The 23,760-nt window shown below is 39.7% G+C and overlaps 1 protein-coding gene across 5 annotated transcripts in view; it reads right to left on the bottom strand.

The window, feature by feature from the left end:
• LOC131034701 (uncharacterized) overlaps nucleotides 1–23,760 on the bottom strand; it is a 234,047-nt gene that overhangs the window by 134,594 nt on the left and 75,693 nt on the right. For 3 of the 5 annotated variants that reach the window (XR_009103870.2, XM_057966307.2, XM_057966382.2), the window contains exon 4: nucleotides 7,405–7,480. The exons of the other annotated variants lie outside the window; for them this stretch is intronic. Coding sequence is in view for 2 of the 3 variants with exons in the window: in XM_057966307.2 (XP_057822290.1) it covers nucleotides 7,405–7,480 (76 nt within the window). In the remaining variant the exon portion in view is untranslated. The remainder of the gene's footprint in view (nucleotides 1–7,404; nucleotides 7,481–23,760) is intronic. 5 annotated transcript variants of the gene reach the window in all.

Raw genomic sequence — 23,760 nt, 5'->3', positions numbered from 1 at the left:
GTCCAACTGCCCTTCGGGAAGACTAACTGACTGTCGTAACCCACAATTACCGACAACAACATAACATAATGATTATTTTGGACAACATCATCCCCCCCAAGAAAAGAAGTCGTCTCCGGACAGCTTAATACAAAATAGAGATGATGTTCATAAATTAAACAGAATCAAGGTATAGAACTGCAGGAACTGCTGACGTCAGTCAAGCCCGGAACTCATACACCTGTTGCGTCCTCGCTTGAAAACCCTTTTCTACTACCACCCGATGCTCAAGTGCGGATTTCACCATTATTGCTTCCGCAAGGAGTTTTTTTTTCCTTGACATCACAGTCCTCCTATGCCTAAACCAAACTTGTCGACAAAACACGCTTTTTAGTCTCAGGCTCCACCAACTGCTACTCAAATGATACTGTCTCCCTAGCCAATTTGTCCTCGATAGCGACCCGCATTGCCCTCTTGACATCCAACTCCTAGGTACGCTGAGCTAAGTCTCACGCTACTACTACCTCCAACCTGGTGGTCAACTCCTCCCGAGCCCTTTGTGCATCCACCAAGGCAACCTCACGTCCAACCGAGACATACTTTGAGTTCCTCAAAGCATACCATTCATGCCTGGAAGTGGCCACAACCCCCTAGCACAAAGGCTAGGAGACGCCTCAAATCCTCCATCCCACTCCCCAAAGGCTGATAACTGAACTGAATAACTCCCTGGTGTCGTACGACTTCGCGTTCTTGCAATGCCTTCCTTCAAACTCTGTTTGTTCGCAACCTCCAAATCCGTCTCCCTCTACGGCTTATGGCTTACCCGCCAATGCTTAGCTTCAGGCTTCTTTCTCACAGTACGGAACAACCCAAACACTTACCATGACTTCTCTGAGGTTATTTGTCGTACGATGGAGTGGTTTGTCGTACGGTGGAGTGAACCCGTACGGTGGCTGAGTCGTACAGCGACTGGGGTCACCCGAAGCTTGGTGTCATACGGTGATTGGTCTATCGTACGGTGGCTGGGAAGGTCGTACAGTGGATGAATACCCGTCGAGTTCCGCTCTCAGAGGCCAATGTCCCACCGCACGGTGGTGAACCATACGGTATCCCACCGCACAGTGGTGAACCATACGGTGTCCCATCGCACGGTGGTGCGTCGTACGGTGTCCCACCGCATGGTGGTGCGCCATACGGTGTCCCACCGCACGGTGGTCGACCGTGGTGGTTCCACCGTATGGTGTCCCATCGCACGGTGGTCTCCCATGGTGGTTCCACCATACGATGATCCCACCAACACTTGCAAAAAATATATATTTATTCATTTTTCATTTCAATTTTTTTTTTTTTTCAATTTATTTTCCTAATCTAATTGTCTAGAGAGTCTTCGGCTCGGGTCCCGTGCCTCTGGGATCACCCTTCATCCTTCTCGGTTTGCCTCGCCCGAGACTCTCCCGCTTTGGTCCGGTGCCTCTCAAGTCGCCTGCCCGGCCTCTCGAGTCCCCTTCCATCCTCTCGGGTCCCCCTCCAAACTCTCGAGTGTCCTTCCAACCTCTCGGGTCCCCTGTGCGCTTCTCGTGGTAGGGTTTCAATTTGGACCCATTGATGGCAAGTCTATTTTCAATGGCCATCCGAAGACCTAGAACCATAAATTCTACAAGGACCACGATCTCCTTCCCGTACATAAGAAGAAGAAGAAGAAGAAAGATTTTGAAGGCTACGGCCTTCCACACAGGGTTCCAATCATTGTCGACACGAATGATCTCGGGATTATCTACGTCACCGAGGTTTGGGGCGTCTCCCTTCCAATATTCTCTGTATTCCAACAGGTACACCTCCTCTATTACTTGCTCTGGTTCCTCTACTTCGAGTCTGTAGCTTTGGAACATTTCGTGATCCTCCATCTGCCAATGGAAGAGCCCATTCAATGACCCCGTCTCATCCTCGGAGCACTCTCCTAGTTTGAGAATCCCTTCATCGTTGGGCTCCATGCAGCCCCGTCCTTCATCCCTCAGGTCACCTTCTCCTTCACCCTCTGATTTCGAAGATGATGCATGTTCCTCACTAACCAACTGCGTCCCGAGGTCTATGATGAACTTCCTTCCTCCATTCTCCATAGACAAAGTGTTCTTCTTCCAGTTGTGGGTGGCCTTGGCTGCCACTAGCCACCCTCTCCCTAAGATCACATCATACCCTTTTTTCTTTAGTGGGATTACCACGAAGTCCAGTATGAAGGGTTGCACCCCGATGGTAACTTGTTGGCCCATCAGTGTCCCGATGGGTTTGATTCCATGTTGATCTACTCCCAACAGATTGAATGTAGATGGCCACAATGTAGGCTTCCCCAGCTTCCACCAGGTTTCTTCTAGAAGAACATTCACTCCCGATCCACAATCGACAATGGTATCGGTTAGAATGGTGCCAAGGATACCCATCTCCACAATGGTCGGGTTCCTTCCAGTGTTAACTACCAACAGCCTGGGGTCTATTGCAGACCCCCCACGAACATCCGTGCGGTGATTGGTATTGGTGCGTGGTTGCGAGATATTATTCAGCAATGTCATTCGTAATTGAGGCATCGTCTGGAGGAGGTCGTGTACCTTCACAGGCACCTCCAGTTTTAAAATTTGATTTATTATAGCCTCCTCCGCCTCCGATCGGCTGGAAGTACCCGCCATACCCTTTGCTTTCGCCCTCTCTTGTATCTCTTTCTCAATTTCTTCCCGTACTTCCCATACCCTTCGCTTCTCTATCTCCGGGTCTGGGCATGTTGCTTGTCTGGTTTAGGCGCGGGTTACGGCCAGCAAATCCTCTTCTTTGGTTTCCTCGATATTGAGCAAGTTGACGCCGGACTTCGGGCAGGTGGCGTCTTCGTGGTCTCCCGGTCCGCACCATTTGCACAAATATTGTGTGGCCTCTCCCTTCGAGCAGTCTCGGGTGAAGTGCCCCCACTGGCTACACGCTTTGCATTGTATCATCGGTCGGCCTTTGGAGTCATATTGGATCCGGCTCCTTGTATTGTTATTGTTGTTATTGTTGTTTCGTCCTCCCCACCGGTTATCTCGGTAGCCTCCCGATGTTGCATTGTCGTTCGCCTGGGAGCTGTCAGTACCACCCGATGTAGTTGGTTGTTCCTGCGTAAGCAATACTTGTTGGTTTCGTGTTTTCATGTTACAGGGGCACTCCCTGGTGGGATGCCCCATCAATTGGCATATATCACAATAGGCCTTCTTTGGGCAGGAGCCTTTCGTGTGGCCATCCGTCTTACATTCCGTGCACCAAAACTCCCCTTCGTCGGTCTTGCTCAGACCTCCCTTCATAACCTTCAGCTCTTTAATCATCCTCAGCATGTCCTTCTGCAGGGCTTGCACCTTTTTGTCGGACTCGCCATCGCTGCTGCTTCCCTCGGAAGAGTCATCATCCTCGGACGAGCTATCCTTCTTCTTTTTCTTCTTGGATGTCTTGGTCTCGCTCTCGAGATCCATCACGTTCTATTATATGCATCTTCGTACGAGGTTGGTGGAACAATTTTCATCTTCTTCCGGAGGGAGTGTTTCAATCCCTCCACGAACCATCTCTTTTTCAACCCATCTGTTGGTTGACTCTTCATTTTCCCCAACAGTTCCTTGAGCTGTCGACTATAGGCTCGGACCGTCTCGTTCTTGTTCTACTTTGTGCCATAGATTTTGGCTACTATTTCATTGTCGTCTCTGAGGAGGCGGAACTCTATCTCGAACTCCTTCTTCAGGTTGGGCCATGTGCCAACTTTGGCCTTATCCGTATCGGAGTACCAGTCGATGGCCACTCCCCTTAAGGTTGCTGGAAATTGTGTTACCCATTCGTCCTGGTCAATAACACCGTTTGCTGACCATATAGTTTCGCAAGGGCGGCAATGGCGGACGGGATCTTCCTTCCCGTCGCCATTGAACTTCGGCAGCTTCTGCTTACTTGCCATCCCACCACTGGGTCTCGCTCCTCTAGTGCCTTTTGTGCTTGTACCTGGTGATCCTCCGCCTCTGCCTCCTGCACCTGACCCTCCTCTCGTGGGTTCTCCGGAGAAGGTTGCTGACCCCGAACCGAACAAATTGCCTCCCGTACGGTACCCTTGTGCTCCCCCGGCACCTTTGGCCGTACCGTCACCTTCGGTCGTCTCCCTCCGGTTGTCCTCCAAAATGGACAAGTTCTTTAGGTCTCTAGTAGCATCGATCAGGGTTAGACTTCACCTTGTTTGTTCCACCAACTCTTCACGACTTCTTACCCTACGGTGGTATTCTGGCGAACTGTAGAGTTCTCCTTCGGCACCCTCAGTGACTCCTTCTAGGTTCCCTTTGGGCAACCCTACGACAGTGTAGAGAGTATAATTCTCTCCGTCGATCTCTGCCTCCACAACCTCCATGACACCTCTTGGGTTCTCTTCGAGCAACCCCTCAGTCGGTCATCCCTCGACAAGTTGCCTTACCCTACGCCTTCGTTCTATCTGTTGTCTGAGATTCAACACTCTTTGTGCCACTTCCCATTCGTCACTTTATATCTTTTTTTATTTTTGTCCTTATTTAGTATATTGGGCATAAATCATTTCCGTACATAGCAAGCACACACCATGTACACAAAACAAAAAACTTTTATTAATTTCCCTTTCGGCCACAATTTATGTCACATTGTGCCGGGATTATTACAGTATTGCTTTATTCCTCTCGGAGGTTCGACGTTCAATTTCCCCCTCGCCTCTTGCCATCACGCTCTGCTTCCCCACGACGATTGTTTTCTTCGTACTATTGGAGGACCTATTGGTGTCGCTCCTCATGGGCAATCTCCTCCAAGCGGGTTCCCTGTGCCAGTGATGCCTGTGCAAGCAACCGAGGGAGGAGGTTCATCAACCGATTTACTACGGGGCTAACTTCCAGTGCGGTCCACACGGCACTTGTTGGGACTTCAGCCTCAGTGCCCTCTCTTTTGACGTAGGTCTCGATGGCCGCCTGAAGCGGGATTGAGAATTCCCTCGTTACAGTGTCCTCTCCGTCGTAGAGTTCCGTTTGTGCGTCATCGGCCTCTCGATTAATTTCACCGACAGTTAGGCCCATCGTGTCCGTACGCTATACGCTCCTTCCTTTCCTAAGTATGTCTAGGCAACGGCACCAAATGTTGCCACATACAGGTAAACGATTAAATGCAGAAAGTAAATGCACAAAACATAATGGAAATATATTAAAGAACCAGTCTCTGTATTAATTCAATAGTCCATGTACATCAAGTGCTTATAACATCACACCCAGATACGACTATGATTATCCTACTTCGAAGGAAAGGTATGCAATATATACTACCCGAAGGGATGCGACCAACCGTCACGTCCAACTGCCCTTCGGGAAGACTAACTGACTGTCGTAACCCACAATTACCGACGACAACATAACATAATGATTATTCCCGACAACAATAGTTAGCTGACAACTATTATCAATTTATGCTCATTGCTTTTGAACATCATCATCATGATTCAGCATAATTCATAAATTGCATGCTACAACATTTTACATCTTCCTCTTCCCTAGTCTAGTTAAAACTTTGGGAAAGGTTCTAAATTTCTAATAATCACATTTGAATGTTGGATATTGATAGTATGATATTTCATCATTGATCAATGATATTATGATAGTGATAAAATTAGTTATCTAAGTTCTCGATTTTGGTCTCCACTCCTAGGCCCCCTCATTGTAATCAAATTTCTTATATGACAAGATATCCCAATAACTAGTGGGGGTTTGGGAGTGGAAACCACAATGGCTTTGACGGGTAGTGATGGCAAGTTGCAAATTTGGGCCTTTTTTTAATGCAATTGAGGTTTTGCCACAAAATCAAATCACCAAGCTTTTTGGAAAAACTCACCAAAAACACAGCGAGATTTTAGTGGAAAAACTAGTCAAAACTCGGTGAGTTTTTAAAAACTCGCTGAGAATTCTGTGAGTAGTTCAACTATGATTAATTATTTCCCTTGCTTTAGCCTTTAGCCTACAACATTCGAGAATAGGCTAGAGGTCTTTTCCATGTCTCTATTTCCAAAGAGGGGACATTGTTGTTGTGTAGCTAGGTCGGATCCCTTCTAGGGCCGACTTAGTGCACAAAATGCCAAGTGGCCTGTCAGCCTTGGCATTTGGATATCTCAGTTGTATGAGTCTAATTTGGGGCAGGGGATCAAGATTGGTTGGGAGTAACCAAAACCAGCCAAAACTCAAAAAAGAACATAATCTCCATTGCAAATAAAGACCAGCAATGTATCACTAATTTGAGGTATCAGGCAGTGAGTGAGAAGGTAACTTCCTCAAATTCATCAAATTCAAAATCCAAAGAAGGTTGGACAGAGAAGGGTGATCAAGACCCCATGGAGCCAAATTCCAAAGGAATCTTGTAACTACATGCATGTTGTGATGATGCAGTGTTATTTTGTAGCGTAAATCAAGAGATGAAAATATTGAAGCAGCAATATGATACATCACATTAAATACGACAGATAAGCATATTTAGTATGACATAGCCCAGTCTGTAATTACAGATTTATAGTGGGCAGCAAAGCAAACAAGTGCATGCTCAGGAAGTTAAAACAGGATGAAACAACAACAAAACATGAATCCATTATACAGAAATATACTAGTAGCTCTAGAGACTTTAGATATTACATCTGGCTCTATCTAGATGTTCAAAAGGAAACTAACTTCCTTATAACATCACCTCCCACAATAATCACATACCCAAACATAGACTATTTTGTTAGACTTTCGAACTTTGGTTCCACAACTTTTAAAACACTCGATATGGCCTGTTCAATAAGTAACTGCAATAGACACAACCTCATCCTTAAAACAAAGCCACAGCACTCAGGCTTCATATTCCTTGGAACCAGGATTAAATATTTGATTAACATTAAGCCCCAGGTACCTCAAGTACATCTATTGTAGGCTCTGCTATCATTGAGGTTGGGTTTTTTGTGACAATTGCTACTCCTAGGGTGAATTTTATATTTTGAACGTTTCAGGAAAGACTTACATAATTTCAAATTTTCATATTTTTCGGGTGATGTGGCAAAACTTGAGCAATGCATTTAAAGTATGTATTATTTCTACCTATATTGAAACCTAGCCAGGCACTTAACCTTTATGCCTGGGTAGAAAGAGAGGGTAATACTTTGTGATGATCTTTCTTTGCACTTAGACTGTTGCTTATGTAACATAAGACCCATTTTCTATTGGGTTTAAAAATAAAAACAGAAAAAATACCAAATGTTTGGTCAGTTGCTCCTTACAAGCATTCCATATAAGAGATAGTTACATGGTTGCACTTAGTAAACAGTTTATGGACATGAGACTTGTTTTAAAATGAATCTTATCAAACCAAGCAAAATATGTTCCTTGGACAAAATCTAATACTCACAAGAAGCATTAGAAAGTGCAACACTTTGAATTTCTGCACGATGGGGACAACGGTAAACCCCTGATGCTGCCATAACCTACAAAAAATTAATCTTGATCAAACTTGTATGCCAGCACAAAGACTAACAAAAAAAATGTAGAAAGACCTACCCATTTCCCGTGTGTTGCTTGTCATTGATCTCTTGTATATCCTTTTTCTGTAAGTAATGCATACATTTTTTTCTTTTCATGAAAACATTAAACTAGAGCTAGTATGGAGCAAAATAAACCCTTAATCTTGGATGACTATACAAGTGAAAAATTTGCAACTATGCAAATTTGCTTAGCTATATAGAAGAAAATGCATGTAATCCATAGAATTAATCCATGGCCCTTTAAAGTCGATACAAAACTTAATCAAATAATTGTAGTGATCATGTCTCAAGAAAAGACTATTTTTAACCTAAGAATTGTACAGCATGAATGTAGCTCTCATTTATCTAAATAGATTCTCTAAATACAGCTCCAATTATACCAGCAAGCCTATTCTCATAACCTGTGGTAATGCCAATTCATGTTTTATGGTCTGCAGTACTGCACAACTACCTCCAAGATCATATTGTTCGATCTTTGCCACAAACTGCACACATGCTTTCACTGACAAAATGCAATAAAGGCAGGTTACGCATGGCACCCTTCAACTGTGTGCTTTACTTTAAGCAGACTTTGTCATTGATTTTGTCAAGGATCCATATACCTTTATTTCAACCACTAATGCCAACTCACAATGCATGGTACTGTAGAATGCTGATAGTTTTACTTTGTCCCTACTAGGGTCCATGACTCCAAATTTGGCCATTACATTTTAGCACAGTGCAATCTAACCATCAAAAAGTGAAGAGAGACACATGGAAGAGTGACTTTTTTAATCTTCCATAATGTTTGTTTAGCCTTCACAGCATTGTATGATTATGTATACATATAGTACATAAGAAGTGTCAAATATAAGAAGAGAAATGTATCTAGTGGAAGACAGACAACCATAAATCTTCAATAGTATAACTCGTACAAAACACACAAATTAATAAAGATTTTGTTCCAGTTATATTATCTTTCATTTGCCACTCTTGGAAAGTTATATACCATTTTTTATCATTGTTTAACATTGCTTCAGCATATAACACAACTGGATTCTAATAATCTGCAGTGTCATCTTCCATATAGCTCCTAGGAGCTGGACTGATTCAAGGCAACTCAAACATGGACCAAATTCTATCAACCAAATGAGAAGAAATATCAAATGTCTTAAATTGCAACTAGCATACTTGCTACAAGAAAGGCTGTATAAAGGGCTGGGGGCCTAGCTCGATTGGCGAGAGCTTCTAGTGGTAAAGCACGAGGTCACAAGGTCTAGTCTCCCCCAAGCCACGTGGTACCGGAGGAGGTGTCGCGCCAGCGTCGCCAGTCACGTTAAAAAGTTTACCCGGTGCACTGCAGTTTATAGGGGGGTGCTATACCTGATTCCTGCAGTCTAAAAATAAAATAAATAAATAAATAAAAGAAAGGCTATATAAAGTTAGCAAACATATAGAAGATGGTGATTCTCTCCCAAATAACCTTGAAATCAAATTATGGAAACCAATGGCTATCATTTAATATATGAATAACATCATTCTTCCTTGGAAAATATGGGCAATAAAACCTGCCTTTCCTTGCATCCATCATAGCCAAAGTTATAAACAACATTGTCACATCCCACAAACCTTATACTTTCTTTTGTGTTAAATGCCTAAGGTTCCAATATAATTTGGACTAAGCTGGAAGCCCTAACTTTGAAACTACTATCATGCTTGACATTTTGGATGTTGTATAGATTTCACGATTGATTCTTTAGATTTAGCTCTTTAATTGTTAATTATTATAGTTGTCGAGAAATTGAAAGTTATGGGTTGATTGGTGTTATTTATGTTTACAATATGGATATACGTTTTGGACTAACCAGGTATAGACATTTCGCAGTGATGTGTGTATATTAGAATTGGAATGGTTTTGCAGGTGCCAAGGGTGCAACAAAAGAAGACCTAGTAACTAGGAGGTGAAGTCACCCCAAATAGACCACCTGACTAATCCCAAGAATAGTCCTTAAGCTTTTAACCCCGCCTTTTGTAACTAGAACGTCAAGTCGCCCTAGGGCCTAGATACACCACCCGACTGCAAATATCCCCACCGACTAACAGTAATGTTTTTGACCAAAAGTCAATTACATCACTCTAGAAGGTTGGTTGAAAATTATGCTACAAACAAATTAAAAAATAAAAGACAGAAAATCAAAATCAAAATAAATAAAAACAAAAAAATGAAAGAGAAATATAAAAGAAATAAAGAAATAAAGAAAAGAAAAGATTAAAAGAGAGCTGGGTCATGGCATTTATACTAGTGACCTAGCCAAGGAGGCAGCCCCAATTTAATGGGCATCACCTTGGTATGCAAGAAAAGGGTGTGGATAAAGGAGAAAGGTGTCCATATCATTAAGAGGGCTTGAAATCCCTTATTCTAATTAAAATAGTAGCAGGCCATGAGGAAACTGGCGTGCAAAGGAAGCACCAAACCCATAATCTTCCATAAATTGCAATTTTGGGACAGATTGAGGGCAAGAAAACCATTAAAATGCAAGCAAACGAGTCAAACTGGATTGGAAGAGGAGATCAAACCACAGTTTCACATGCTTGTTGGGAGGTTCCTAAGTGCTAGATGTGGAAATATTGGATGCAATTTAGGGCGCAAGAACTATAGGAGGCTGTTCATGAAATTCACCATTGTAAATTTGAAAAGGGCGGGCAATAGACCTCAGAGGTAAGCCCTTGTTGTGATCTAGTGACACTCCATTGTTGTTATAAGTTATACTTATTCATAAAATATTAATGCACCTATAGCATAGTAAAGAGGGGTAAACATTGTCACGTGTTATCAAAATCAGTATCTAGCTCTTTCTTACATGCTTAGCCTTGTCAATAACAGCAAGGAACAAATGGAATGCATGGATGTAGATAATAAACAACTTCCACATCTAACAATCAAAATATTTGGAAATAACATTCTAAATGTAAAACTTTATTGCGGATAAATCTTCTAATCTAATGTACGATGGGATTGACTATACTTAGCACAAGAGTTATACGAAAAGGTTTTTCCTTTCCCTATCACTATATTGCTTGATTAAATTGATGTTTTAGAAGACCAAGTTTGACTTATCACAACCCCATATTTTTAGCGATCTCCAAATCAACTTACTAACTTTACCTATCAATCTCTTGCTTCCCCATTCTTAGGCACTGCAAGATCAAACCAACCATCCACTTATCCATAAAAAGGGACAACCATTTATATAGAATCCCAAAAGAGTTCATACTCTATTTCTTTAAGGTAAGAAATTGTTGCAGCTTATTTTCCTGTGTACCAAAAGATTCTAAACAAACTTTTAAAGAATAAAATTACAGCAGTAGAAGAGATTAAGGGAGTAGATGTAGAGTTCATTATTAAGACCCATGAATGAAATATGAAAGTAACAGCAGTAGAAGAAATTAAGGGAGTCGCAATATCAGTTTGATTATAATAGACCATACCTAGCCATAAGAAGGACGAGTTCATCAAGTTACAGAATGAGCCCCACATACAATTAGATTAAAAAGACGAAGAATCTACTTGGAAATAGCTGTCCTTGTTGAAGGGGATGTTCACTGCCATGAGCACTTTATGCCCGAACATAATAAGTAGATGGTGTTATCTTGTTTTTCCTTAAGTCACATAAACCATTAAACTTAAGGAAAAGGTTTAAATCTAGTGATATAATCCACGAGTTCACCTGAAAAAAGAAAGAAGATAAGCTTAGTTGGCTGGTCGAATACTAAATGATGGAGTTTCCCTAAATCACTATATCCACCAAGACTATGCCTCATCTCTCACAAGCCTACTAATGTACTTGTACGAGGAGAGATATCATATCCTTAGTCCTTGACATTATGTCACTATCATCACCTCTTGCTAACTATGTATATGCCTGTGAGGACTAACCACAGTAAACAATAAGGTCAACCTGAAAATATACGGTTTTGATAATTCCAGTTCATGTCAGCATGTGTTTGAAGGGCTCTATAACACTCTATCTTTAGCTGCCTCAATCAACTTTCCATTCGCCTTAGAATGCTCACCAAGTTGAGTTAATTGTAGCTAGTATTCTAGTAAGTCCCAGGCTATAGATGACCAAGTTTGAACTTCTAGGATACTAGAGCAGTTAACAAGTAATCATTGGACTATGCTAGTGATCAATGCCTGGAGCTACTACTGTACCTTAGGGACTAGTCGGCATTCACCTATATCATGAAGGTGACGGATTGCCAATGGCTACCCTACTTGTGATATTGGAGCAAGTGGGCTGGTGTTACATTACCATGTCGACAATGAAAACTGGACCTGGTCGTATCATGAGTTAGGCAATCAGCTACAACATGGAGGTGATCAATGCCAGGTGCTACCCATATTGTGAGGGTGATAATTGACAATATCACTAAGGCCACAAGGCAATATATGTCGGATGCTACTTCTTACTAGGTGGACAGGCTTCTCACCAGTGGCCTAGGGGTGATCAAAGTTGGAATCCACCAGTCTAGAAAGGTTCACTGCTTGTGGAAATCACTCTTGTGCCTTAATGACCATTTAAGACTTGTTGTGACATTTTCACACATCGCCCTATTGCAAATAGGGACCCTCACTTTTTTGCTTCTTAGTTTAGAAGTTTTGCTTTGTTTAGTTAGCTTGCCAGTAATTGCAAAGTTTCTAGCCTTAGAGAAAGGATTTCGTCTTGATAAGTCTAGGAGTGAGTCCACAGATTAAATGGTAAAATCAGGTCTTGTGTATAGGTGAAAATTCAAGATTGCTTGCAATTCCATTGGAATGGCAAGCATCAAATCAAACTTCGCTTTTAATTGCATTTCTGGCAAAAAATTGCTTTCAAATGTTGTTGTCAAAATGCAAAGTGTGTAAAAGTTATCAAGGGCAACAATAAAATTGTCAAGGAGCATGAAAAAGTTGCAAACGTTGTTAGTGCAAGATTAAGGTGAAAGCCTAAGTGAAGAGGTATGATAGTTTATGCATGACTAGGTTGAATTTATGCCCTACATTGGGTAGTTTATGCATGAATCTTATGAAATTCCGCCTTGTTCTATTCATTTTATGTGCCAGACCACCTAATTTCCTCTTTGCATTAGTCATTTTAAACATGAACTTTGTGAATCCCCACCATGCATTGAACATTTTTATGCATTAGCTATTTTATACATGCATCACATGTAATTACCCCTTGCATCTCTTGTTTTGTAATGTCCCTACTTTGAAATAAAAATTAATAATAATAATAATAGTAAAATTAAAATACAAAAGAATAAAAATAAGTTAATTAAATTAAGATATAAAAGAATATAATTAAATATAATTATTTAAATTTAATTAAGTTAATGAATGGTCAAAAGACATGGAAGGAAAAGTTGTGCCTCCCTCAACAATGAGTTATAAAAGGGAGAAGAGAACTTCATTTGAGAGGGGGACAATTTGAAAATCATAAGTGCAGATCTGATTTAAATAGGTGCAGATCTGATTATGAAAGGTTGTGTCCTTTTCAAAAGGCAGAAATATTGAAGAGTTGCACTCTTTCAAAGGGTGCTAATGTTGAAAGGGTGCGTCTCTTGCCAAAGGGCATACATGATGAAGATGTGTGACCTCTCCCTCACATTGAGAGATATAAAGGAAAGGAATCAAAAGGATCCAGTGAGATCACCAGCGATTAGGTCAGATCAAATCAGATCAAAACTGTTATTAAGTTACAGGCAGTAACATCCTTGCTCTTGGTGGTATGCATGAGGATGTGCTTAATATGTATGCTTAACATATGATGCCTGATAATGTTCTTATGCAGAATTTAATAGTAATATTAATACAGACTGCAATATGCATAACAGTCATACTTAATCTTATATATATTCATAACATATGAGAAGTTAGTATACTTATAGTCTAAATCATGTTATTACTGTCAGTGTTTAAGAAGATGGGGATGAGATGTTCCAAAGAGGGGCAGTCTAAATCCAAGCAATAGGTTAAGTCCCAAGATAGGGTGGGGATCAGCAACCCATAAGCCTTGAGGGTATAGACCCAAGATAGGTAAGGGCTTGGATCTGTAAACTTTGAGGGAACCTATTGTATTCGGTCTCTAAGCACTTTGATAACATAAATAGACCCTTCTCCCTTAAAACTGAAGTAGTAGCAGGTCTGATATCTATATTAAGAACTATGAATAATGAAATTAATAAGCTAATGAGGAAAATAAATAAGAATTTGTTAATAAGTTAATAACTAATAAATTAAAAAATATCAATGACTGGCTTCATGATTGATCTCTCAATCAATTTTAGTATATCGAAATAGATTGACTATGTTAATCAGGTAGGGAACATTACATGTTTTATGCATGTGCAAGGTGAATTTCTGCCATGTATGAACCCTTTAATGCGCACACAAGTAAATTTCCCCCATGTATGAGCCCTTTAATGGGTGCAAAAGGTGAATTTCTGCCTTGTATAAGCCCTTTAATGCATGCACAATGTGAATTTTTGCCTTGCATCTCTTGTTTTATGAGTGCACAAGGTGAATTAACACCATGTATAAGCCCTTTAGTGCATGCACAAGGTGAATCTCCACCTCACAATGCGGGAAAACCTTGAATTTCCCCTTCACACTGCGGGAGCACCTTGAATTTCCCCTTCGCAATGCAGGAGCACCTTGAATTTCCCCTTTGCAATGCATGAGCACTTATGATCTCCACTTGACAATACATGATCCACATGAAAATCCACCAAGGAGTAAAGAGGATTAAATTTTGGCAATGTTGACTGACAAAGAGTGAAATGATTGACATTTAGGGATGAAGGGAAGTGTTTGTGGGGCAATCTTGTGTGAATTAGTAATATTGTTTTTGATATTGTTTCACATAACATGAATTGGTAATATAAGAGTCGAACTTTCACTCATCATAAGCCTTTTGCCTTGTATTTTCATAGGATTTTATTTACAATTACAACCAAAGGAATTTTGTCTTTCTTTTGTCATGAATGTTGGATGCAAGGAAAGATACATGAAGAGAGATGCCTCAACAACATGGAGAGGGAGAAAGACTTTACAACCTGAAAGGAGATCAAGCAAGCAAAGAGGCCGATAGAGGAGGACAACATCAAGGATGCTCGAGATAATGCACACAAGGCATTACAACATGAAGATCAAGTCATTGGAGAAGTGTGGTGGCAAAACTTAAAGAAGAACACTCCAACAATTCAAGGGGACATCAAGATGCATAAGCCAAGGGATTGCATTACAACAAAAAGGATTACATGATGATGAAGAGCCTTACCACAATGCGAGGAGAATCAATATCAAGGAATCAACATGTTCAAAGAAGATAAATGGAAGCGGATTGTTCTACAATGAACAACCCTACATGGACATCAACACTTCAAGTAGGTTTCCACAATATGAAGCTAGGAACTGCATCAAGGAAATCCAAGATCAAAATGAGGGACTCTACATGATGATTAATGCAAGATGAGGACAAAGTACAAGACATTGCAACATGAAGTCAATAAATACACTAAGGTAAGTGGGCGTTCAAGACAAGGTGGATTCCCAAACATGACACTGAAATGCAAAACATCACAAGAAGGAAAATTCCCAAATATGAAGATGAAAAGTATGATGTGATCAAGGAAAGAAGATAGTTTCAAAAGAGTTAACCAAAGTTAGAAACTTGATCATCAAGATGATGCAATTTGGGAATATGAACTATCACAATCAATCAAAAGGTTAGAAATGTTGAGTATCAAGAGATATTGCTACAGAAGAGCAAAGAGATGAAAATTTACAAGAAAAGCAAGCTGAGTTGGTGCCCGATCATCATCGACTAATCGAGTAATTCCAAGTCGACATGTCCAAGTTCAATGAACCTAACTCGTCAACAACTACACATGTGGAAGGCGCTAAAGTCAATATACCTTACCTCATTTCTCATTGGTCTAAATTCAAGGGAAGGATATGTGTCCAAAGTGTTGTAATTTTCTGATTGGTCAAGTATTAAATGTAAGGTATTAGTTGTAACTAACCCTAATTAGGGTTTTATTGTTCGAATCTTGGCCATTGATTTCAAATCAATCCTAGCCCTTGAATTGTACTTGAGATGTATATAAAAGGATTTGCCTTTTCATTTGTAAAGGGTTAATAATAATCAAAGAATAGTTGCTAGTTAGCAATAAAGTAGGAGGAGGAAGCTAGAAATTGTTGCCAAGACTATGTTGAAATTAATACATAAGTTTCATTGAAGATATGGTGTATCTTTGTGTCTTGTTTCTACATTTTGCATGGTTTCTTGTTACTTCTCAAAGTTAACTGAAGTGCATTGATTATGGTGGGTATATGTGAAGATATTTGATGAATTCCTTGGTTCATACCATTGGTGCTTTGTTGATTACAAGTTACTTTGCATGGTTAGTCTGAACCTCATAATTGGTAATAGTTCAATTGTGAATGTTTCATTTGGATTGCGCCAGTATTGGGTATTTGAATGGATTGTTCACAGTATGAAAAATTTTCACTACCTTAGGAGATTACACTTTCTATGGCGGTGTGAGCTATCTCTAGTCAAGTAGAACGTAGTTCCATGAGGAATTTGTCTATCTAAGCATCATCTATTATTATCATTGTCCTTAGGATTAGCATAAATTTTCTAAACCCTTTAATATTTCTTTATTTAAGTAAGTTAGTTTTGAATAATTTCAACTAAGATTCATAAACGTAAGTCCCTTTGTGATACCATCATATCACATCATTTCACTAGGTCTATCCATTGTAATGTCAAGACTTGACTAAAGAAACCTTGGGGTAGCCTTATTTGATCACGAAGTTTAGCATTTGAGGTTTCCTTGTTCAAGAGAGGATAGAATACTTAGTATTTTATTTTGTGTTCAAGGTGTCATAAAAAACACATCAACAAGACTGAGGTTGAACATCGGTATAGTATGGAACAAATTGTAGCCCTCTTCCAAGTTGTCCAATAGCAAGCTTGACCCTGTCCAAATGGAGGTGGACCACCAATGTAGCATTATATACACCAAAGTCCTCTTCCTAGTCATTCCCTTGAAAAAGCCAACCTTTACCCCTCTCACCTAAGCCCATGATCTTGACCACTTCACTACAAGATTATTCTCTAGGATAGCTTGCTATATCCACTTTGTTGGGGTGGACATGGAAATAGCTAACTTGGTTGGGTTTTCTGCACCCTTGAGATAGGTAAACAAAAACCTAGTCAGCCGAATTACTACTGTAACAAAAACTCCTAATTTTTTTCCATTTTTTTTTGCTAATGTAATCACAAGGACTAAGGAAAGAAAACATACCAAGAGCTTTTCGCTGCCATAATCTTTTTGTTAATGATTCTCTATGCTTATTGCAATTGTTGCAAAGAGCACTCAATTATACTAAGAGGGAGGGGCAAGTGAATCAATGCACTATATAACAACAAACTTTTACTTTTCAAAAATTAGTTAACATTAATAGAGGGTGCTACCAAGTAGTGTGAAGTACGATGAACGTTTGATGAAAGTTTTGCATTATTTAATGAGATGGCAGAAGGGATGATGTTGCCATGGAGTTAGGTGTTTATGTCATGATACCAAAGTAGAACCAACAATATCACATACCACTAAGGATTCCTAGACATCATATGCTGGAATCATTATGTGTCAACTGATAAATGGCACTATCAAGTATCTTGTTGCATCTCAAGAAGTGAACCAATAATAGCCATAGCATTCAATGGTTTATTGGTTTCACAAGGAATGTCAAGCTAATAAACATTATTTTATGAGGGACGGGTTTGTGATATTTAACCTAGTACTCATTGTTAACTTGTTTTATGATGAGTTATGAATCACCATATATGGACAAGTGTTGAATGTTCCATAAGATTGATAAATCGAGGCCTAAGGAAAGTGCTTCATTATCTATAATCATTGGTACAATGAAAATCAATTTTGAATGTTTCTGGGATGAGGTCACCTTGTTGTGTAAGGACAAAAATTCTTGCCCAAGAACCATGAGTCGTGAAGGAACCATCGAAATACATTTTATTCAAGTAACTTAACAAGATATACAATGGACTCATCTAGAAACTCAATGCTTAAAACTCTATCTTTTTTTTGTATTGATAAAAAGTCTATTATCTTGTCATGGTGCTCTACAAGTTGATCTGCAAAGACTTGTCACTTTATAGTATTTTGATTTAGATACTCACTGTCAAACTTACTAAGCAAGGTAATCCATTTTGCCATTCTCCCTATGAGAGCTGACTTTGATAAAAGATAGTTTAGAGGATCCACTTTGGCGACAACATTAGTTTTATTACTAAGCATATTATGTCGTAATTTTTGAGAAGCAAAAACTACTACAAATATACCCTCCTCAATTTGGGTGTAGTTCAGCTTGAATGCTATCAAAGTTCAACTTAGATAATAAACAACTCTTCAAGTTCCCTTAGCAATATGTTGACCCAAAAGGGCTCCCAAGGCAAACTATGTCACAAAGATGTGAAGTAACAAAGATTCTCTTGGAGCAGGTGGCATAAGCACTAGGGGATTTGAAAGATACGTTTTAAGTTGCTTAAAATCCCATTGACATTCTATGTTCCAATGAAATACATTGTCCGTTAAAAGATACATGAATGGTTAACATTTATCACAAGTTGTGAGATGAATCTTCTAATGGCTTAGATTGCACAGTTGTTTGAGATTTTTGGGAGGAGGTATTTATACGATGGTTTTAATTTTACTTAAATCAACTTCAATACCTCTTTTTGACAAAATAAATCCCAACAATTTGCCTAATGCAAGACCAAAGAAACTTTTCAGGATTCAAACAAATTTTGTATTGTCTCAACCTTTCAAAGAAAATATGTAGAATGGTAGGATGTTTTTCTCTAGTATTTGATTTACCCAATATATCATCCACATAGTTCTCAGCAATATCACGGAACATGTCATTGAAGATGATAATCATGGCTCTTTGATGGGTTGCACCAACATTATTCAATCCAAATGGAATGCCTTGGTAATAAAAAGTTCCCCAAGGTGTAGTATTCCTTGCCAATTCTGACCTCAAAATGCTGATTAGAGGCTCAAGGAATATCGTCAAACACTTTGCATACAACCTCTTTACTTGCCGTTTCTATATTTCAATCAAGTAATGATTGCTTGAAATGATGTCAAATGTGATTTAAATGCTTTCAAATGGTTACTAAGATGTCTAGGCAAAGAACCATAATGCAAATGCAATTCTTTTTGCCTTTTTGAATGCATATAGATGACCCACAGAATGTAAATATGCACCCACAGCAGCTAGACATTAATACAAACAGTTGGCATGCAAACTAAATATGAGAGAGACAACTCTTGACATTCAAACTCCTTGTGACTACAATGATATTAGAATGCAATGAGATTGCTTACAAACTGAAATGACAAGCAAAAGGCCAAGACTCTTGGCTTACAATGATGTATCCAATGCAAGTACCAAACTGATATAAATGTGCATCTACATCTTCTTAAGAACAGTGACAAATACAACTGAAAAATGATGCCAACTACAATAAAAAAACATGAAAGAACCTGATGTGAAGAAGTCCTTATGATTGATGAAGTTGTGGCAGATCCTTGTGCAATGAATGGAGTCTCTTTGAAGCCAAATCGTGCCTCTCATGCAGCCACCCCTGTTCTAGCATGAACTTCTGATATTAAGTCATAGCAGCATTAATGAAGATCTTCAACAATGTCTTCTTCCAATATATTTAAACCTGCAAAAGATATTCTTTGGAAACCCCTTGAAGATTCTGAAAGAAATGTAAATCTTGCCCAATGACGCACCAACTCGACCTCTATATGAAGCCCATAGTCGAGCAATGATTTAGTTCATCTTTCACAGCCTCAAGATTGCATAAACACTGAAGAGATTTCGTTCTCCAATGCTGAAGTTGCCTAAAACCCTAGGTCTCAATGCACAACACCCAAAAGCAAAGACAAATGATCATCAATAATGAGTTTGATTTGCTTTTTGAAACCATTTACATCATCTCAACTCTTAAATGCATTTAGTTCCTTTTAGAAATCCACTTTAGGGTTTTAATAAAACTTTATAATAACTTTTCAAAAGGGTCAATCCCTTCATTTGGTGCAAAAGAAAATAATATAAAGTATATATATTAATAATCACTTATATCTCCCTTGAAATTGGTACTTTATATTATTCCTCATATGCACTTTATAATTTGACTTTATAATCATTAAATGTCCTTTTATAGTAAAGTCAAAAAAAGTAATTAAATGCAATACAATACATTATAAAGTCACATGAAGTCAATACAATATTCCCTTAAAATAATTAATTATTATTAAAGTAACACTTTAATAATAATTAAATGTCACAACTCCATTAATAACCATTGTTTAATGATTCTGACTTCATCACTGGCTAGCCCACTGCTCCCATTGTCAATCTGGATGCCTTACTAAAAATAGTGAGGGTCCCTCTCTAACATCCACTAACTTACTATAAATAGTAAATCCCTCAAAATGAGACCAGAAACCTCTGAATATCAATGCCTCAGAACAAACGAAAGATCTGGTCAAATAAACACTTACAATGGCCCCCTAAAGAGCTCCAAAACTCCCAAACTAGACCCTCTAATCCACCATACTAGCCTACGAGGATCAAAATAATAGGCTAACCCCTCGAACTCTGATGCTCATGAAAATAGGGACATTACAGTCTACCCTCCCTGAAATTGCTTGTCCTCAAGCAATCTCCCTAGTGACCCCAAACGGTCCCTCCTGAAACTCCGAACTCTCAAACAGGTGCTCAGCAAATGTATCGGTGCGGTAAAAACAAAATAAGGCGGAATCAACCTTATCCTCTAAAACCTGCACCTGATTACTCTAACTCTGCGACACAACAAGTTGTCTATCACCATCGGCTACATGAGATGAAGTGATAGATTTACTTCCAGGAGAGGGAAACAAATCAACATGAGAGCCATACTCCCAACCAAATGACACCCTGTCAATCTCCTATGAAGATGATGGAGTAGCGTCGTGTACCAACACACAACTCTCGGGAGAATCCACCATTGCCACACAGGAGCTATCAGCAATCTGACCCGCATCATCTGACATAGTACTGACCTCAAGAGAACCTGACGCAACATGTGGTTCTCTGCTGCTCTCAATCCAAGTGTTCATCACATCTGAGACTACTACGCCAAATTCTGTGATAGATGTAGCTACATCCCCACTGCAACTCATGGATATCAAATCATCACCAACTGCCACTGTAGGAAACTGTACTGTAGCTGTAGCTGGTGAAGATTGTGCCAAACTCAATTCCACGATAAGCTCCTCCAATCGTGACTACGACTCCTGAAGGGCCAACTGGGCACTCTTTAATGAATCCATAGTCACCTCAAGCTCATGAATGAGCTCGTCAACCTCCTCTTCCTTCCCCTTTAGTGCATCGTAGCAAATACAATCCCACTCAAGAAGAAAGTCCCTATCAACAAGTAGCTGCAAGTAATTATGTTTCATTGTCCCAATGGCTTCTCGTAGTGAATGGAACTCTGCAAGGGAAAGGCCACTATCACCGTGCTCATCTGACATAGGAGTACCCAAACCAAATGTAGCCAACATCTGACGAGCAACATCAAAGTGCTCTATGGCTGTGGCAATCATGCCAGCATTACCCTTAAGTTGCCCAACCAAATGATGAGGACTCTGAAACCAATGACTCTCATGCAAGTGTTCTGACCCAAAATCTGCACTGTGATGTGAGGCTGTATCCACATCACTCACCTCATGGTAAGCAACATTGTGTGTGCAATCATCAGCGCACACATCAACAACTAAGGTACTGTTGTTGTGTACCTCATAGGATGGCTCAAAAGGCACTGTAGAAACTACTGATTTGACAAAGTCTTCACACACTTCCTCTTCCAAGGTAGTTGCATGTCCATCCAAAACCCAGTCCAAGGACTCATTGCCAACCAAAGAATTTTCTCATTTATTTTCCAAGGTCTGATTTGCAAAATCAGGCTCATCATGACATGAATCTACATCACCAATCTTATTTTTAGCACCCAAATCTTGAGTACCTTCATGTGGCAACAAACTAGAAGCATGTTCTTTAAGTGAAATGGCTGCTACCTCATGATAATGCAAAGAAGTTTGACTGCTGCTAAAAATCAGAACTGTTAGAGCTTGTATCCTTTGCACATTCCTCATCTTTGACACTTCCAACTTGCGTGCCAACGTTGGTAGATCCTTCCACAACATTTTTGTTATTTACTGACATGCCTACATCATGATTAAGCTCAATAGTTTGGCTACAATGTAAATCAGCATATGTATGTCTCCTTAATCTCAAAGGCTTCATCATGAGATCCTCTTTGTCCTTCCCAATGATGTGACTCAAGAATCCCATCATCTTCATTCAACATATGCATCTCCAAATCTGCCTCCTTCATGGCTTCCTCTTCAATGCATCTGAGGTCTTCCTCAAGCCCCTTTACCTCATTATCTGTGCATTGGTGGTTAGGCTCCCAAAAACCTTGGCAAGTGAAGCATAGACCTTGTCTTCACATTTCATCCCTGCTCATTATGGGAGTTCCTGTAACCTGATCATTGAGTTTGGAAGTAGAACCACCTTCATAATTTGATTTAGTAACTCTATTGTTGTGACGTTTTCACACATCGCCCCATTGCAAACGGAGACCCCCTACTTTTTAGGCACTTCCGGTCTTTTGGCTTTGTTTTTGGGGTCTTTTCGCAGCAGTCTCTCCGCTTTGCAAGTGTTTGGGGGTCATATTGATTATATGTGCTTTTCGTTTGAGCGAGTTTGGTGAAGTCTAGGCCCTGTTTTGTCTTTTTTTTTGGTTTATGCCTTTTGTCCTAGATTTTAGGGGTTTCTGTTAGGGTTTTGAAGAAACTGAACATACGACTGGAATTAGGACCCTTAAAGGAACCTCCCAATAAAATTTGAGCCAAAACTGAGCAACTTTCTATTTTTAGAAAGTTCCTATTTTTTAGGGATTTTACTGAGTACCGGATTGGTCTAATTTTGCCAAAAATCAAACTTACTATTTTTAGTAAGTTCTATTTTTAGTAAGTTTCTAATTTTAGTAAGTGCTTTTCTGACCTATTTTGCCCAAACCTTGACATTTTGAAACACTTACTATTTGGGAAAATCTATTTTTGGCAGGATCTTCACAGGAAAACACTGAAAGCTGAATATCTCTGAAGACATTGAAGACTGAACGTTCCAGAAGACCATTTCTAAATCCGAAAGAGTCAGAAGGCAGACAAGTTGGATCAAAAAATGGTTAATTTTGGAACTCCTATTCCAGAAAAGGAAAGCGTGCAAAATCATCCAAGTCCAGAAATTCTCATCAATCCACCAATGTCATCCTGATCCAAAAATGGCCTGAAATTTGACTAAGTCTGAAAACTTGAAAGATCTTCCAAAATCCAGAATTTGCATTATGATTATTGATTCCTATGGACCTGAAACCACTCTCAAACATCCTGACAATATAAATGAAATATAACTTAAAGTATAAGAAAGGAAAAAGACATATTGAAGATGCCACTTATACTTAAATGTTATATTTCATATATATATCCTAACGAAGAGTCTGGAACTTGTGAAAAGCATCAAAATCCTCCATGCATGAAGAATTCCGCCCCAGGAAGTGATTGGGCGCCAAAATGGAGGAGGTAAGGATAAATGAAAAAATTCCATGAATCCTTCACATGGTGAAAATTCCGCCCCACGAAGTGATTAGGCGCCATAATGGAGGAGGCAAGCATAAATGAAAAAATTTCATGAATCCTCCACAGGGGTGAAAATCTGCCCAACTGTGGACTTGGGTGCCAAAATGAGGGTCTCAAGGATTCACAAATTCAGTGAATCCTCCACCAAGTCAAACTTCCGCCCAAGATGAAGGACAGGTGCCAAAACCAAGGAAGCATGGAGGATTCACAAAATTCACTGAATCCTCCACCAAGTCAAAATCGCGCCCAAGAAGAAGAAATTCCAAGAAAATGAAAAAATTGGCTAAGTGTCGGAAATTCCTTCATGACAAAATTCCAGGAAAGGGTAAGGAACAAATTCCTTTCCAAAGGAGAATTCCTCCACAACAAGAAATCACACCCAAGGATGAATTGAAGATAAAATTTCCAAGGCA

This window comes from Cryptomeria japonica, chromosome 11 (genome assembly GCF_030272615.1).
Source record: "Cryptomeria japonica chromosome 11, Sugi_1.0, whole genome shotgun sequence".
Lineage (NCBI taxonomy): Eukaryota > Viridiplantae > Streptophyta > Pinopsida > Cupressales > Cupressaceae > Cryptomeria > Cryptomeria japonica.
The sequence above is the reverse complement of the archived record's forward strand: the minus strand, read 5'-3'. Positions and strand labels throughout refer to the sequence as shown.